The sequence below is a fragment of the Psammomys obesus genome, unplaced genomic scaffold (assembly GCF_907164565.1).
Source record: "Psammomys obesus unplaced genomic scaffold, mPsaObe1.curated_primary_1811, whole genome shotgun sequence".
Lineage (NCBI taxonomy): Eukaryota > Metazoa > Chordata > Mammalia > Rodentia > Muridae > Psammomys > Psammomys obesus.
In genome coordinates this window covers 10844962-10863784 of record NW_026596079.1, presented here as the reverse complement: position 1 = coordinate 10863784, position 18823 = coordinate 10844962, and the positions used below count along the sequence as shown (strand labels likewise).

General features: G+C 36.9%; 1 protein-coding gene across 2 annotated transcripts in view; it reads left to right on the top strand.

Annotated features, from left to right (window-relative positions):
- Positions 1 to 17771, top strand: part of Efr3a (EFR3 homolog A) — an 89683-nt gene extending 71912 nt beyond the window's left edge. For both annotated transcript variants that reach the window (XM_055626465.1, XM_055626466.1), the window contains 6 exons: positions 411 to 538; positions 5423 to 5514; positions 9905 to 9953; positions 10781 to 10884; positions 11321 to 11370; positions 15141 to 17771. In XM_055626465.1, the coding sequence (XP_055482440.1) occupies positions 411 to 538; positions 5423 to 5514; positions 9905 to 9953; positions 10781 to 10884; positions 11321 to 11370; positions 15141 to 15246 (529 nt within the window). In that variant the 3' untranslated portion in view covers positions 15247 to 17771. The remainder of the gene's footprint in view (positions 1 to 410; positions 539 to 5422; positions 5515 to 9904; positions 9954 to 10780; positions 10885 to 11320; positions 11371 to 15140) is intronic.
- Positions 17772 to 18823: the final 1052 nt, after the last annotated feature.

Genomic DNA, 18823 nt, shown 5'->3' with positions numbered 1-18823 from the left:
TGGGCTCTTAGTGTAGGCATCTCAGTATTGAAAGCACCAATAACTATAATGGGAAGAGAGCAGGGAGCCTCTTTAAGTAGACATGGCTTTCTGTCACCCCTGACTCTGAGCTTTATGCTCACACTTAGCTGAATTTTCATTCTTTCCTTCTCATTACATTTTACTAACCTAAGTTTAGTGTTGTTTGTCTTTTAATGGTCAGTATGGACATTAGCAGAGTGACAAGGCTGAGTTTAGTAGTGGTGTATGAATGGGAGAAGAGTCCTAAAACATATGGGATTTTCTCTAATCCCTGGTAATTTGTAGTTCTGTCTAAGTCTTGAGACTTTCACAGTAGAAGTCCTTGCTGTTTTACTTACTTTTGTTCAGAAATTAATATTGAATGCTTGTTGTTTTGATTAACTTGACAGGCTTCCAAAATCTTTAGAGAAGCATGACAAAACTTTATATTTTCTGACTAACAAGATTGCAGAGTCCCTGGGTGGAAGCGGATACAGTGTGGAGAGGCTGTCAGTTCCTTATGTGCCACAGGTGACAGGTATGTTCAGGAAACCTCCTGCCATACAATGAAGAATGGATGTTAATTTTATAGGTGTAGTACTGTCCCATGGTTTCATTTTTAAAGGTTATTTTGTATTTTATGTGTACAAGTGCTGCCTGCATGTGTGTCTGTACACCTAGTTTGTATAGTGTTGATGGTCGCTAGAAGAGGGAACCTCTGGGACCTCTGGAACTGGAGTTACATGTGGGTGTAAGCTACCATGTGGGTGCAGGGAACTGAGCTTATGTTGTCTGCAGGAGCAGTCAGTGCTTTTAACCACTGAGCTATCTCTCCAGCCCCTCATTTTTTTGGCATATGTTTTTAATTTTGTTTGTTTGTTTTTTAAAAGCTATTTTTAAATGTTTTCTATTTTTAAGTACTGTTTTAGAAAATTTTTGTTAATCTCTAAAGATGTAGATAAGATCTTATAGGGAAATCAAGTGGTTGGTAGTGCAGTTATTTTTAATTCATTGTTTGTTCATTGTTTTATACTTTAATATTTCTTAAAGAAACAAAATGAATTTTTTATTAACAATACTGTTTCACATTTGTCATTTGAAAGACCACAGACCATTCTGAAGGAAAAAAAAAAACACTGCCAACTTTATGTCCACTTTTTCTGATTTTGAAAATAATGCCATTGTATTTGAAGAAAAAATTATATCTTGCATTAATTTTTTTGTTCAAAAAATTAAAAGTTTCTTGTACTCTGAGAGTTAATGTATGAATGAGTGTTAATGTTGGTGGAAAGAATAACTTTAAGATAGCTCTAATCTAAAAAACTTTTGACTCTAGTCATACAGCTTTATTTATGAATTAACAAAAGTAGTGCAATCATATAATTTTCACTAGTCTGAAACTAACATGGGCTACAAAGCAGGTTATGGCCATCCTAGGCTACATAGTAAGAACTTAGTCTTTTAAAAAATGAAACAAACAAAAAACTGTATTAGAACTATGTGATTAAAGTTTTTCCTTTTTTAAATCATTTAAAATATAAAATATTTTACTTTGGATTTAGCTGTCTTTCCTTCAGGCCCAAAGCCTCATAAACCCAGGCAGAAATACAAAGGTAACTAATCCACCTGGCATAGCCCGCCCTGTTCTGTAGAAAAAGCATTCCCTGGATGCCTGTTTAGAAAGTGGAGCCGTTTTAGCTATAATTGTACTCTGTTCTTATCCCAAAACATACTTTATCCTCTTTCCTTTTCCTTTTACCTTAAGTGTTTAACTAGAGTTTATAGTAAAAATCCTGCTACTTATATTCACTTGTGACCTTGCTTCTTTTAGTTGCTTCTCCCTCAGAACAACCTGTTTTCTCTTTCATGCCGCTTCCTTATCATGGCTTAGGAGGATTCTGAATATATTTGGGTATGATTAGTTCTATGGCTGGATAGAAATCCTTAAACATGAATAGACTTTTTCCATTTGTAAAGACTGATGTTTTTAAATTAGTCTAGTTTGTGGACCTTGTATCACTCAGGAGTCCTAAGAGTAATATTTTATGGGCTATTCAGTTTTACTCAGTTATTATTTTGTTCTGTGTAGCAGCCTTTACTACTGATTTTAAAAATTACAAGCAGATAAGAACAAAAAAGCAAAAGTAAAGTAAAATATATTTAGTGTGTTAGATAGCATGCCCAGCCTACCACCACTGTAATATTAGCTCCATTTCTCATATTTTGTGCGTAGCATTGAGAGCAGCACAGTGTTCATACTCCTACTTAAACCTTATAGTAGCTTAGTAAAGAAAATAGTATATGTCTTTGTACATGAGGATAGAAAGGTTGATAATAAGTAATTTGATTAGATAGCATACTAAATTTAACTGTCCTTGTGGTCTTTGAAGTGCTTAATAATTTGATTTCACTAACTTTTTAATGAGATCAAAGTTTTTGCATGCATTCAAAATGATTCATGACAGCACTGAACAATAGTCACCATCTTTTGCTTGAGTCTCATGACCATGAGTCCAGCCCACTCTAAGACCTGACTCAGGTAGAGCTGACAAATGGTAGAGCATTTGACTGCAGCATGATCCAGGTTACATTTTTGTTTCTCCATTTCTTGGGAAAATGAAAATACTAAGATATAGCAGGCATGATGGCATATGCTAATCCCAGCACCCAGAAGGCTGTGTGCAGTAGGAGGATTATTAGTATGGAATGCTTTCTAACTGATTAGGCTTATTATACATCAGGCATTGAGGGAGTGGTAATGGAAAGATGTTAAAGTGTGGTTACTATCTTGAAGGATGAGAGCCTCATGGGGAAACCAGATGAATAACTAGTTCTAGAGAAAGACCAATGTTCTGCCTGATATTGCTAAACTACTGGTCTGAGCAAGTATCAGCTGACTCTTGCATTTTTTTTCAGTCAAGCTAGAATTTGAATGAATAATGAATACATCAGTATGCACTAAATACCACTGTACGATGACTAGTCTGTGCTCTACCTGAAATAGTTAGAGGTAACTGTCCCATAAAGTAATTAGTGAGTAACCCTAGTGTTCCAGCTCTATGCAAACTGAAGCCAAAGCAAGCAAGATAGATAGAAGTGCTGATTTTCATAAAGCCTGGTTTCAGTTTTTCCTTCTTAAGTGTCGTTTCTCCTGAAATGCAAAACAGGTGGTGGAATGACGTTGTCTACTGTATAGGACAGAAGTTTGATTCATTGTAGAATTTGGTTCTAATATGACAACCAGTGGGCTAATTATAGAATTTCTTAACGGGGATGATGAGGAAGTGGAATGAAATCACAGTGCATATTGAATGGATTCCAAAAGGAATGTTGCTAAATGCTAAAGTAACCTGTGCTTACTGGTATTCTAAACAAAGGCTTCTCTAGTGGTACCGGTTATAAAAGTGTATCTGGATATTGCTCTTATTAGGTAATTTGGCACACAGAACCTATTGTAAGCAGCCTCTTCCATGTCTCTTCCTCTTACATATACATCATAATTTATATATATGCAGTGACACAGAACTCTTAAGGAGTTGTGCATTAGTCAGTAGGCTGTACAGCTTCTATGTCATAGTTAGGATAAAAGTCATTCATTTCAGAAATGGTTTCAATAGCAGAAGGAAAACAGAAGAAGACTTTTGTTTTTATAAGGTTATCCTTAGAGTCTAGGTAAGAAATATGTAGATTTCTTTAATGACAGCACACTTGAAAGAACAATATAGAGTTAAAGATGGCTTGTTAGACACAGAATTGGACTTTCCAAACAGAATTGATGAATTAGAAGTTGGAGATGTTAAACTGGCATTCAGTAGAGAAGCAATGGTGTTAAAGTCCTGGTCAGTCTCCCAAGTGCCTACTACAGCCACAGTGTTATTTGCCAAATAGATCCTTCATAGCAGTAAGAGTAGGAAAGGACCCAATTAGGCTCTTTATTACCACTTGGAATAGTCATTCTCACCACAGAGGAAACATTGTGACCTATGCTTTATAGTTCTGGGTGAGAGAAGGCATTGGAAAGTACTTGGGTGGTTCTGAAAGTCAGAGAGATGGAACTATATCCTTCAGGACCGATGCTTACAGAATAGCAAGCATATTTTAGAATGGTTTCCTGAAAATGAGCATGTGCATTAGAGAGCCTGACACTGTCCTGATCCATTCCAGCAGAGGTTGAATAAGCATTGGGATGCATGATGCACCTTCCCTTTTTTTTTTTTTTTTTTTTTTTTTTTTGTTAGAGAATCATGGCTAGTAGCTATTCTTGCATCCTGGTCTTTCCTATTACAATGCTTGGGGAAAACATACAGAAAGCTCATAGTTACATGAACAACTTTCAACCGTATTTCTATAATCATAAGAAAGAAAATCAGATCAAGATGCTATTTTTTTACCTCTTAGGTTTGCTGTTATCATAAAAGTGAAAGATGACAAGTGTCAAGAGTGCCCAGAAAGGAGCCTTACACATTGGTGTAAGCTCTCATAATTAGTGACATGATAAATTATTATAGCCACTTTGGAAAATTCAACTTAGTTTTCTTTTTCTTTTCATAAAACTAAAAACATCTACCATATGGCCCAGCAATCCCACTTGTGAGCACACCCTGAGGAATTGAAATCAGTGTTTGAGATGTCTGCGTGCTGATCTCAGCACTTCTTACTCACAACAACCAATATACAGAAAGAGTTGACTGTGATCTTTATATACAGGGCAGCAGTATTCTGAAAAATAGGCAGTTTTCACATCTGTATCAACATGGGTGAATCTAGAGGACATGGGCAAGGGGCGACAGATACCATATGACTACCTCCAGTAACACAGGAAGAATTAAGTTCTGATGTTTTATTTCACAACATGGTGACCATTGCTAGTTATCGTATATATTTCAAGTTCTCTAAAAGAGAAGTTAAGGCTGGCAAGAGGTTCAGCAGATAATTGTCCTTGCTGCCAAGCTTAATGACCTGAGTTTAATTCCCCAAACCTACGTGGTAGAAGGACTAAACTGGTTATGCTCCTTATAGTTATGCTGTGACCTCCATTTGTGCACCAAGGTATAAGTGTTTTTGTATGTGAATGCACATACACAGACACAAAATAAATACAAAACAATTGTAAGATCAATTGGTATATTTTAAATGTTCTTTTTACAAAGAATGGCTGTGGTTGAGAGTGGAGGTGCTGACCAGCCTTTGATCATTCTACATTGTATGCACGTCCAACATTGTATTGCACCCTAGGAATGATTAAAAGCAATTACTTTACAAGTTAAATAAAATATATTGAAAGCTGAGAACACACTGCTTAAATATTTGTAAAGAACAACCCCCCAAACTTACTTCTACATTTTCTTGCAATTTAAAATAGTTATTTGAGTAACGCTCAACATTTCTAAGAAATAACAGGAAAAAACAATTTTCATTTCAGATGAAGATCGTCTTTCTAGAAGAAAAAGTATTGTGGATACCGTATCTATTCAGGTGGACATTTTATCCAGCAGTGTGCCTTCTGATGATGTGGTAAGTCATTGGAAGTTTATGGTGGAGAACTGTCATAAGGTAGCTATTATTTAAAAGAAAATTTTGCCTTCACACTACAAATCTAAATTATCCCCAAGTCAACTAAGTTGTTAGTAAAACATAGTATAATTTAATTCTTAGGAACTCATTCCAACTGTCCATCAAGATGCATAAAGTTAATATATTTTATTAGACTTTTGCTTTGGAGTTCCATATGGCAAAAGGATCTATAAAACAGAAGCCAAGTTATTTTGTTTTGTTTCACTTTAAATACATGTTATGCATGACCTCTTAAGTTCTCTAAGTCCTGTTTTTTAATTTTGTTTAATTTATCAAGTATAAAATGCAAAAAGCAGATGGAACTGTGCACCCCCGACAAGGCCACATTCTTACCTCAGAAGTTCACTTATAAGAAAAAAGTATTTGTTATTTTGGATACTAGCTATTAATGTGACTTAAGCCATCTCAGTGAACTGCTCCTCAAAAGTACTGGCTGCTTACAGTGCCATCTGGATGGTTTCCTACTGTTTCATAGAGCACAAGAGAGTGTTCTCTCAGTTATAGAAAGAAAAACCAGTCAGCACTCACAGGACTTATTTTACACAAGACTTTTTGATAGCCAACTAAAAAAATGACACAATGGTAGACTCTCAACTCAAGTTCCTCTTCATGACTTATACATTGTTTTCCTTCCTAGCTATTTATTATTTCTCACTGATACAGTATAATAAAGGATTATCCAAATAAGTAACAAGGTACCTGAGTTGTCTGAATTCATGCTTTTTCATTCCCTTAGCTTTCAACCCCTAACAGTTCATTTGTAATTACTTAGTGGTCAGGAAACAAACATCTTTAGATCTTTTTGGCTATTTAGTTTTCCATTGTACAGAATTATTTTGTCTTAGCAATCACTTCTTAGTGGAGCTCAATAGCATTGAAGTGGGCTCAGGAGAAAGTTTAGTGGGTAAATGCTTATGCAAGTATGAGGACCTATCTTCTGAATCTCCAGCACCCACATAAGCCAGATGCTGAGATGTGGAGACAGGCAGATACTGGAGACTCATTGTCCAGCCTGTATAACCCAAATGTCAAGCCTCAAGTTCAGTGAGGAGACATTGTCTCAAAAAACAAAATGGAGCAAAGGAGGTGGCAGATAGCCATGAAGACCAGAGTTGGGGTCACTGGTACTTCAGAAAAGCCAACATAAATGGCATCCATCTTAATTTCAGCATTCAGAAGGTAGAGACAGGATCACTAGGGCAAGCTAGCTCAATGGAATTGGTGAAATCAGGATTTGCCAAGAAACCCTATTGCAGTATATAACCTGGAGAGTGATCAAGGAAGATATTTGACATCAACTTTTAGACTTCCACACCAGCACACAAGAGACCTCTACACACATGTAACACTCTGCAAACACATGTGTACATATAAAGATGCATAAAAAAAGGAATAGTGTTGTTGTGAGGGAAACATGATTGGGGCAGTGAGGGAATGAAGTAAGGATAGATGAGTTCAGCAAAGCTGGAGTTGGGTAGGCTGTGTACTCACTGAGCAGTATTAATTGCAACAACCCAGAACTTCAGCCTATTATCTAGTCTCAGTGGGAGGGCTCTGTAGGGGAGCAATCTCAGGTTGTGGTCATCTGGGAGGAGGAAGCTGCAATTGCCTGTTTTTGCACACAGCCAGTTTCCTGAGCCTGACCTAAAAAAAGGCTGATTTCCAGAGGTCTGAGGCATTGGTCATTATTGGTAGTACACATTCACTCAAAACTTCATCCTTTCCTTACATATTCACTCAAGGCTTCCTTTGCTCCTCACACTAAAGGAAGGTGGAGAATCAACTGAAGAAGACATCCCAACATGAACTTTTCACTTCAACATGCTTGCACTTTCCACACATATGCACATATACGTGTATATGCACACAGAATACTTGAAGAAGCTAAACCATCCTGCACAAATCCACCTCTTTCTTCAAAGCTACTTTTGTATATGCACTTCTGTTAGTAAAGAGGTATTGTGCCAGCTTATTAAATGAGTTTGAGTTTACTCTTGTTATCTTTTCAGTGAAGAAATCTGCTCAGAGCCTTGGCTTCTAGGCTTGATTTTAATCAGGAACATGACATATTTTCATGCTTATGTTTTTATTTCTCCTTTTGCTTTTACTTTTTATTTTAAAATATATGTTTGGCTTGGGACTATTGTAAAGAATCAATCTGTTTTAATAGAATGAACTGAAAATATTTACATGAAGATATTATAGAGGGGAGATCTTACATTAAAAATTCATTAATATATGAACTTTTCAAAGACAGTGTGCTGTAAGTCCTCAGTCACATACATTACACACTGGATGTCACTTAAGTACAATTTTGTGTCACATTTACTTTAGCACATTTGAGTTTCAAACTCATTGGAATATACCTTTTTTTTTTTTTACACATTAGTAATGGTTATTCAAATGCCAAAAGACATAACAGAATTGCCTTATAGACAAAAGTAAGTAGCTTATAGTGAGGAGAGGAAAAATCACATCAGTTAGCTATTCTCAGTTACTAGTATTTATTTCAGCATTGATCAGTAAACATTTATATCACAAGAATACTGGTCTTCTAACTTTATCCTGTTCTTTGTCCTGTATTATACATAGTTTTTTTTTTTCTTCTAAATCTGAAGCTATTTAGCCCAGTCTAAGAACAGTGAGTTTTGTTTACTTCATTAAAATGCTAGTGCTAGATTGCTTCTAGATACAGATGATTAGCCAGAGCCTAATCTTGTATATCTGCTCCAAATATTTAGAATGCAACTGAAGATTCCAAAGTTTAATCTGACTTCAACTAGAACTGTGGCCCTCAGTAGCAAAGCTGAGGTGGCGGAACTCTTGCTGCCTGACTTCCAGCTAAAGCCTTTGTTAAGAGACGCTAAGGTGCAGAACACGAAGTCTTGCTTTCCTTAGTATTGCTGCCTTAGACTTAGCAAAAGACGCTCATGAGCTAAAATTAGGGATGACCGAAGTGCCAGGCAAGTACTTATGTATCGTATCATTACTTAACTTTTATTTAGAGATACTTAGTGATGATTTATTACTCACTGTGAAATGTTTTGGTATCTCATAAAGTACCACTACCCATTTTTATCCACGAAAGTACTAAAGTTTAAAAGTCATAAAACATTTAATTTTATAACTGTAAAAATTTCAAAACGAGATATTTGAGCGTCCAAGATAAAGGGTATTCACAGGAAATAAAAAACTGAATGTGTTTGTTTTAGGGTAAATACTTTTCAATGTAGAAATTCCTTGAAAGCTTCATTTTTTATTATTTTTTTAAAAAATGTGTGTGAATGTCTTGCCTGCATGTATACCTGGTGCCTGAGGAGGCTAGCAGAGGATGTTGAATCTACCGGAAAAGGAGTTAAACACGGATGTGAGACACCATGTGGGTGCTGGGAAGCAAACTGTAATCCTTGGCAAGAGCCTTAAAGAGCAGCAAATGCTCTTTTGGGGGGTATTTTTATATTATTATTATTTACAAATTTTCACTTTGTATCCCAGTTGTAACCCCCTCCCTCATATCCTCTCAGTCCTACCCTCTTTCCCTCTTCCTCCCTTATCTTTCTCCTAGCCCACTGATAGGGGAAGTCGTTCTCCCCTACTATCTGACCCTAGCCTATCAGGCCCCATCAGGACTGCCTGGATCCTCTTTTTCTCTGGGCTGGCTAAGTTGCCCTATCGGGGAGACATGATCAAGGATCAGGCAACCTAGTTTATATCGAGACTATCACTTCTCCTCTTACTAAGGAACCCATATGGAGACTGAGTTGTCTGTGGGCTACATCTGAGCAGGGGGTCTATGTCTTCTCTATGTATGGTCTTTGACTGAGCCATCTCTACAGACCATTTTTCTTAACCATTTAAAATCTTAGGTTATCTTATGTTTGATTTGTATATTATCTGTAGTACTAATATTATAAAGGCTCTTTAATGCTTAATTCTTTTTTACCACATAGCTAAAATATATTTGTAATCTCAGCCTTGATTACATCAAAGGGTCTTTCCTTACCAAGAACAGGTCAGTCACTGGGTATCTTATGGCCCTTTAAACACTGGAGGCCTCATCCAAGGGTGCTGAGCTGCTTCTTGCTCTGATAGTCTAATACCTTTTATATGTCTGATCAGGAAGGCACTGTAGGCCATTCTTACAGTTAGTGAAGAGGTATAGAGCATTTGCTGCTTGGAATATAATCTCAGATCAAGCCAATCAAAAGAAGGAGAAAGTAATTGTAAAAATGCTTAGATGACTGGCATGTTGGTAAGAATATAATTATTGGCAAGACTCTTAGTTGGATTGACGTTTCTTGACTCTTTGTTCTTCTTATACTCTCTTTAGGTTAGCAACACTGAAGAAATCACCTTTGAAGCACTGAAGAAAGCAATTGGTGAGCTGTGGAGCACTTGTTAGCTCTCCAAAAACTCATCTCTGCCTTGGTGCTTTTTTAAATGACACAACATGAGTAGAAAGAAAAGGAAAAAAATACTGTTGCTCTCTATAAATCAGATAATTTATTTAAGTACATTGTTTAGGCTTTTAAAATTGTCTCATATATATGTATACATAAGCAAACACAGTGGTATAAACAAAGTAGACAGCTGTTCTTTACTATCTAACAAACTTTGTTGAGACCATCAAGGCCTTAAGATTTAAAAATAAAATTCCCTTTATGTTATAAGACTCAGACACATTTGCTCTACATGATCCAGCTGTATTTTAGTTCTCTGTTCATTGGAATCAAGATTCAGTTTAACAAATACTTAGCACCTTATATGTTTAAGAGCAGCATAATCCTGCATGAAAGAGTTATTTAGGAAAGCCCTGGTAGCCCTTTGTTTTGTGGTAAGTTATTCTTCTCTCTTATATATGTCACTATATATGTGTGTGTTTGTAGGTTTGTTTTTGTAGATTTGTGTATGCGCATATCCATATCTGTGTGTATTTGGACATTTGTTGTATATATATTTGGTAAGAGATGTGGGAATTCTCTGAAGGTAGGCATTATGCTGTGGAGCTTTGACTCTTTTGTGGATTTAACATTTTTTTTTTATTTGCATTAGTTAGTATTCAGTGAAACATTTAAGGAATGTTATGTATTTTGCTTTTTTCCCCTATAAAAGTAGCCCTTTAATCACTCTTTGGGGGATTATAGCTTATTGGCTCCCATGGTCTTTGGCAGGATTTTATGACATTGTTTAACTGGTCTTTCTATAGAAACAAATGGGATGGAAGAACAGGAAAAGGAAAAGAGACGTCTTGTGATAGAGAAGTTCCAGAAAGCACCTTTTGAAGAAATAGCAGCACAATGTGAATCCAAAGTGAGTGAATCTATGGGGGAGCAGCTCTTTGGAGTTCATTCTGATCACTGGCTGGCAGGATCCAAGCTTTAGGCATATCATGGCTCCAGCCTCTGAAGACAAAATTGTTAAACTAAAGAATGTGCTTCTATGATGATGATGATAGGTATGGCAGAGCCTAAGCTGGGTGTTAATGGCTATCATTGCTTTGGGGTTTTGTTCTCTTTGTTTCCAATGGTTTTCAGTGATTTTACTATGGCTATTTTGTGTGTTTCAGCTCGTAGCTATAGAACTTGAAAGGCGTGGGGATAGGGAGAAGACCAACATTAAATTCCAATAAATACTGCAGATTGGAGCATTAAAACAATCTATATGTCAGCCTCATACTTACAGTCATGCTTTGTCTACTAGATATCAGGAAAGCAATAAATCTTTAACATCTTTTCCTCCTTTGCAGGCAAATTTGCTTCATGATAGACTTGCTCAAATATTGGAGCTCACCATACGGTAAGGGTTTTGTTAGCACTGCAGTGGTAACTCAGGAACCAGTAGAAGCTGTGTATGCCTATGCTTGTTTAATAACTGCTTTGCACTGAGCATAAATACGATCCAACTGGCAATATTTGTCTCAGTTCTCACTCTGTTTACAGGGGGAGTCTGAGCAATTTCTTGTCCGGTTATTTCCTGGCATTTCTAGCTTTCTCTTTTAGATGGCCTTCTAAGAACATCTGAGTGATTTGGAAGACCCACGTCCTAATGTTGTGTTTAACAAGGATATCATTTGTATTTAGCCATTTTTACCCACTCCGTCTCTAGTTTATTTACTTCCATCGAGAGCAGTGACCCTGATACCAGTATGGATGGGTCATTTCAGTTACTGGCTTCCCTTGAGCTTTCCTGTGCCCTTTCAAGTTATGATAAGAAGTATATTCCAAAATATACAGTGTATCCCCACTGTTGGTCATGGTCTGCCTCTTCATAAGTCCTTCTGCCTGAGAAAAAGGGAAGGCTCTCTAGGCTCCTGCAGAGGAGGTGCAGCCACAAAGTCTCACTTCAGGGTGGAAATTGGCCCAGGGTAAGATAACCTGGTAGGGGACACACACAGCCTTGTTTCTGGAATTTTGTTTTCTACATCAGCTAAATATTGTATTTTTTGACTTGACAAAATAAGTCCCCCTCCCCCTTTTTTTTTCTTAAATTTATATCTAATGCCTAGGAGAGACTGGTAAAACATTCAGGTCTACTTGACTTGTTTTTATTCTACTTTGTTTTCTACTCTCACATGTAAAACACATTTTTATCAGCATCGCGTATTTCCCACCATTTTACTGTTGCTAAGGAGAAAAATTGCTCATTTACAAAAGTTCAGAAGAGAAATGGACTAAAATATCAAGGGTGCTATAGAGTTTCTTTTCAGGGAAAATTGCCAAATTTAAAACTGTCTGTTAGTTAAAATTCCAGATACCTACTGTATGCTTGGCCTTAGGTTGCATCCTTTATGTCAATTAGTTCTGAAGAGGAAGTAAATATTCTTTTTGAGTTTACAGGTATAGATAATAGAACTAGAAAAGTAATATAACTTGCTGGTCCTACCTGTGTTCCCAAGTGGACTAGGGAGCGCCATGTTATTTGTGTAGATTTACAATTTTAAGAACAGCATTCTAGTTTTCTACTGTGATCACATTTGAGGCTTTGGCTGATCCGCTTGGTGGTACTTAATATTTAGCAGCAAATAGGTTGTCCCAGACACTGTGCTGGGTACTGCTATTTCAGTAGTAGTCCGTCCACAGCTGCCTTTTTAGAAGTTCTGGGAAAGCCTGTGTAATACAGAGAAGCTGAAGGTATGGTGTGGTGCACCATAGGTTTTCAGACCCATCTGCACATTTTCTCCTGTTTATTTGATCAGCTAGAGAAGAGAGTTTGTGCTCTGCAAAAGTGAAGCCGAACCATGTTATACCACAGGTGTTTTGTTTTGTTTTATTCACCATGGATTGGGTACAGAGTTAAAGGAGGAATGCAAAGCAACTGCAAAATGAATAACAGCAGCTTGCTGCTGGACCCTATACACAGGACATTAGAGATTACAGGAGAGTACTTTCTCCAGCAGAGACTTACTTGCCCTCACTCTTGTTTTTGCCTCTGTTTAATGGAATCTCACTTTACACTTTTAGTGATAAACTTTAACATTCTTGTTCAAGTATTAAAGCATTGTAATGAAGAAAATGCAAAAGTGATGTAGAAGATTTAGGTAGTGTCCCTAGCTTTAATGGCCACCGAGAGAGCCCAAAAGAAGCCTCCTGAGGTGGCTGCCAGCCACCTCCTCATGGAATGCACTCATGCTCACATCACCAGTGGCTGTCCTCATTTCTGGCTCTCTGAATTGTCCTGTTACTTTTGAATTATGAAAATTACCTTTTGAATAATGAAAATATTTGTCTTTATCATGCTGTGGTTTAGCTATGTGTATACATATGTCAATTTAAGATCAGTGCATTTCACTCTGAAAATGATTCATTAATAAAACATTAAAAGGTTTTATAAATATTTTGGAACACTTGAAAAGTTACTTGATAGGACTGTATATTACAAAAATAAGAAAAACAGTTGCAAAATGTAGTTGAGGCAGTTCAGAATTAAAGGTAATTATATGAAGCTAATCCTTGTGCAGATTATTAGTGAAAACCTTGATAACCATAGGATACTAATTAGCAGAGATTACAAAATAACTAAGTCTGAGTTATACTTGATATTTATATACAGAAAACTCATACCTTGTCCTTTTTTTTTTAAACAATTATTTATATTTGTGTATGTATAGCATAGGGTGGGACCTCAGTGGATAACTTCCAAGGGTTGGTTCTCTCCTACCATGGGGACTCCCAGGCTTGAACTCAGGTTATCAGGTTTGGAAACAACTACCTTTTTCCACTGAGCCATTTTGCCTGTCTTCATACCTTGTTCTTAAATAGTAAACTAATATCATAAAGACATCAGTTCTTTACAGATTAGCCCATTGTTATAGTCAAAATGTTCATAAAATATAGTTATTAATTTGTGTTTAAAGAAAATGCTGAGGGCTATCTGGAAGAGTCCTTGTGTAAGAGGAGGTAGAAAAATGCAGTAGGAGAAGGAACAATCAAAGACTCTGCCTACTCCAAGAAAAACTTGTTTTGTTTTATGTTTGTTTGTTTATTTGACTCTTTTGAGACAGTATCTTCCTGTAGAGGGTCTTGCTGCTGTTGCTCAAACATGCACTATAAAGCCTGGTCAGGTTGGCATTTTTAGTAGGTTGGATTTGTGTAGAATGCATAAAAATTGAGATATAAAAGTATTTATGACAAAGATAAGATTTTGGATTCTTAAGGAAAACAGTTGTTGAGTTACTCTTCTGTAGGCCAAAAATGATATATCAGTGAGAACAGGAGGGACATTCTTTCACTACTCCTGCAAAGAGAAAGGCAACCTTTTGTTTGTAGAATAACAGACAGCAGGATGAATTCAGAGGTATGTGTGTGTCATGTGTCTGTGTGTGCACACACATACATGTATATGTGTATAAGTGTATGTGTATGTACATACTCATCTTCATTAACTAAGAGTTGAGAATTAAATGATGTTCTAGTAAAAAGCATTTCTACTATATGACAGAAGGTTAATTTCCTAAATTGGTATGTCTGTGAAGGAAAACAGTGAATTCATGAGTTTATTTTTTAAAGAAACCAAAATGGATAGCACAGAGATGTTTATCACTAATAGTGTCTCAAAAGTAAAAAATAATAATAGGAATAGATTTCTTCTTGCCTTCCAGATTAGCAAGGATTGCCTCCAGTCCTTGAATCACTATAAATTTCCAGTATTGTCACAATACATACCAAGAATAAAATTGTGAATCTACTTAGAATTAGAAACTCTTACTTGCTTATAAGTCTCTAGACCATGTATGTGTGTATGTATATGTTATTTGTCTAGTAGATAAAATACCTTTACATAACAAAATGCCACACTGCCATAAGACAGATATGCATGAGGATATTTTTATACTTGTGAAACAATGTAGCTCATAAAAATGCACAGTGAAATATACGTACAAACATAGAACAAGGCTTGTTTTGGACTTAAAGCAGCCAGCATCCTTATCTTTTGCCTGTATAGGTTTATAGCTGGCCTGCACCTCTACTGTGTTGAGCCCTTCAATTAAGGAACTGTTTGCTGTTTGCAGGCAATGGTTGAATATTGTAAATGCACATGCTGATAGCACCATGTTTTTCCTTTTACAGACCTCCTCCCAGTCCATCCGGAACATTGACCATTACTTCTGGGCATGCCCAATATCAGTCCATCCCAGTCTACGAGATGAAGTTTCCAGATCTGTGTGTATATTGACTGGTTCATGAAGACTACAACATTTAAAAGGATTTTAAAGTCTGAAAGCAAGGCCAAGACAAGTTTTTAGGATTTGCATAATGCTTACTGACATGTCCTGAAATGTGATGGGCTCTATATCTAACCAATATTTGTCACGCTGTATTACAGGTTTAGAGACTCTGATTTAGAGTACTTCTGAAGATCGGCTTATGCCACATTATTTGTTTTGAGGTTCCTATTAGCTTTTAAGATTGAACATGTATTGCTTTAACATTATGCCACTAAATAGTATATTTTAAACTTTACACAGACATGATTTTTTTAAAAAAAAGTTGAAAATGTATGAAATGTCTGCTGTATTTCTTAAGTGTTTACACAACTGCTTAGAAATGAATTGCTTTTGTTTTCATCAAAAGTAAATAAATTCTTGATTCTAGGATTGTAATTCTCTCACGCTTCAGATGATCTGTGTAGACATCCCTTCAGTCCTCCATGGTGACGTGTGGCGGGCATTCCTAGGGTGTCAGCGAACACTGAATAGTGTTTCCATCTAGGCTCCTCTCTGGAAACTGGCCAGGCCTTATTGGGTCTATGATACTGTGTTTTGTGCTTCAAGTTGAGCCCTTGAGCCCTTTAGAGCTCACGCTTGGAGTACGAAAAATGCAATTTTTTTCACATATAATGTGTTAGTTTATAGACTGTGCTTTGAAACTATAGTTGTATTTTGCTGTGACTCCATTAATTAAATGAAATATATATTTACTATAGAAAAGACATTTAAAACAGCTACCTGTTCACCTGTGTAGAGTCTATACATTTCAGATTTTTAAAATGAATTTACCTTTTATATTGTACATTATTTTAAGTCTTAATAGTAAAAAATTTCCCCAGTGAACCTTATAATTTGTAAGGTTTGAACCAAAACTTGTGTGCATCTCTATTGAAAATTAGTTATATACTTCAAAACGCTGCGTATGATCTAGCTAAGGTATGTGAGTGTGAGCTACCTTTATTCCAGCTTGTGAGACTGCAAGGTCAGCATATCCTGCACATGCTAGGGACACCGCCACATGTTGAATATAAGCATTCTGCAATTAGAAAATTCTGACAGCACAGTTTTGTGGAATCACTTATAACTCTAGCTTTTCAAATTCAGTTTTTGTTTTTTTTTTTTTTACATAAAAACAGTATTCTTATCAAAAATTATAGCCCCCAAATAATTCAGCTTTAGTTCTGTTTTTGTTTAAAACATATGAAATGAAGACTAGGGTGTAGTTTTGGTTACCTGTGTGGTTTTGGTTTCGGGGGCAACATTAATACAAAAAGGCAGGTAGGAAAATGGAAATGGGCATAGAACAGGCATGCCCAAATCTTTAATATTTACAACAGAGTAAAACATCTTGAAGAGGGGTCCATTTCCTAAAGCCTCTGCCAGGACAGCCTGGGCTGCCAATTAAGTGTAGATCCACCTGACCTTATCCTTAGAGGGACAGTGCAGCTGCCACTGGAAGACCAGTGCCCTGCTCCAGCTGTCACTGTAGCTTCCCCTCCCACCAGGGAATATGTGTCACTGGTAATGTTAAACTTTAGGCATTTTTGTTCCCTTTTTTCTTCATTTTAAAAGAAGAAATTCTTTTAAAGGCAATTCTTGATTGCCTTTAAAATATAAACAGGGGGACATGCAAAAAAACAATCATCACCCACTTGGATGCCATTTTATAAATTAACACTGTGTGCTTTTGTATGGAAAAGTGTATAATTTAATAGTATAAGAAAAGATATATATATTCACTTGCATTCATGAAGAACACAAGCTTTGCTGTACAAAATTTTTTGTTTCTTAGTTATTTGAAAAGGCATGCTTTGCATGCAAAGAACCCTTGCAGTCAGTCTTTTTATCACACCTTTATCTTGGTATTCATAAACTGTTGGTTTGAGTTTTGTTACTCTTAAACTACAGTACCCTCTGGATGTCTTAGGTCCAATAAACTGAACTGGTCTTGTTAACAAGGATTCCCAGGCAGTGTATATCTGTCTGTCTGTCCACATTTGCAGGGATTGCATTTGAGCAGGTGAGCAGGCTGTGCTGTAGCTAGTTCAGGTACTGAATCTTCAGGACTTGATGAGGTTCGTTGCATTGGTCTGTTTTGGCAGGTACGTAATACTCAAATTGTTTATCATTGTCCTTGCTGTTTTCAATAGTTATATGTGTGACACTGAACAGTTAATTTAAATGTTCCTCCTATGCTTGTGATCATTGTGTGTCTGTGGCTGCTTACATAGTTTCACTGAACTTTACCTGAACTTTCATATTCATTCTTTCTCTCTTTCCTCCTCTTCCTCTCCCTTCCCTCCAGCCTCCTTTAGAACCCATTACCTTTAGAGTAATACCACCTTTAACCAGCAGTTTAACTGCCCCGCTCCCACAAAGGGAACTCATTTGTCTCACTAATGAGTATACATGTATTGCTGTAATGAAGTAAGTTTTATAAATGTAAAATTTCATTGTGCAATCATATGTAAGCAATAAAACAAAAATCGCATCTTGTGTGTAAGTGCGTTTTATTTTAGCATTCCATATGTGGAATTAAGCTTCTTCAACATTTGACTTAATGAAAGTTGTTATTGGGAGGATTCTTTTCCACGTATATGAGAATCATCAGAACCGTAACTTAGCCTGAAGAGAGCTTAGATTAAGTTTACTGGGTCCCTCACATAGTCACCATCTCCTTTTTAGCCTCGGTGACTTCTTCCCACTACGCCTCGTTGCTCTATAAATTGCACAAAGCCTCTCAAGAAAAGCAGCTGTTCTCTCATACCTTATGCCACCCTGAGCTTAGTCTGCCCTGCAGAGCTACCTTGTCAGCCATAGTGCATGAGCCTCTTGAATTAGCCACTATGACAGAGGAGCGTGGGTTCTGGTTCAAATCCAACCCAAGCTAGTGAGTCACAGATAAGTGATTGATCACCTGTGAAATGAGAACAGTATGATCTACCCTCCCAGCCTAGCTGAGAGTAACCAAATTACTGTGTCATGCCTGAATTATGGGATAAGCCTCTGTTAAGTATTAACAACAATCTTCCTTGGGGTCCAGTGTTCTCTGAAACCACTTCCAAAAGTACTACATTCATATAAACCTTGTCACAGGATCTGCCTTGGGAAACCTAAGCACTGCCTTCTTAATACAGCACTAGACTGCCACTCTCTCAGCTGTTAGGACGGTCATCCACAGTTCTGACCCTGTTCCCAAGGATAAACTGAATGCTGCCCCAGGCTTTCCACCATGACTGATTCTTCTGTCATCTAATATAAATTGGTGAAAAGCAAAGCCAGGGTGTAAAGATAAGCTATCTTGGTTGGGCTGTGTTCAGCCATTAGCTTATACTTGAGCCAGAGGCATTGTCATGTCCAGGGTTCCATATGACAGCCTGTGTTAAGGCTTATGTGCAGGTGTTACTTTGAGAAGTGATCCTGGAGAACCTCAGCAAGGGTATGGATGGTGAAATGGAAGGACAAAGATGAGTCCCTTTTTTAAATCATCTATTACTGGTGCCTGGAGAGAGCTCTCCTGGATATTCTAGAGAGTCAGTATCA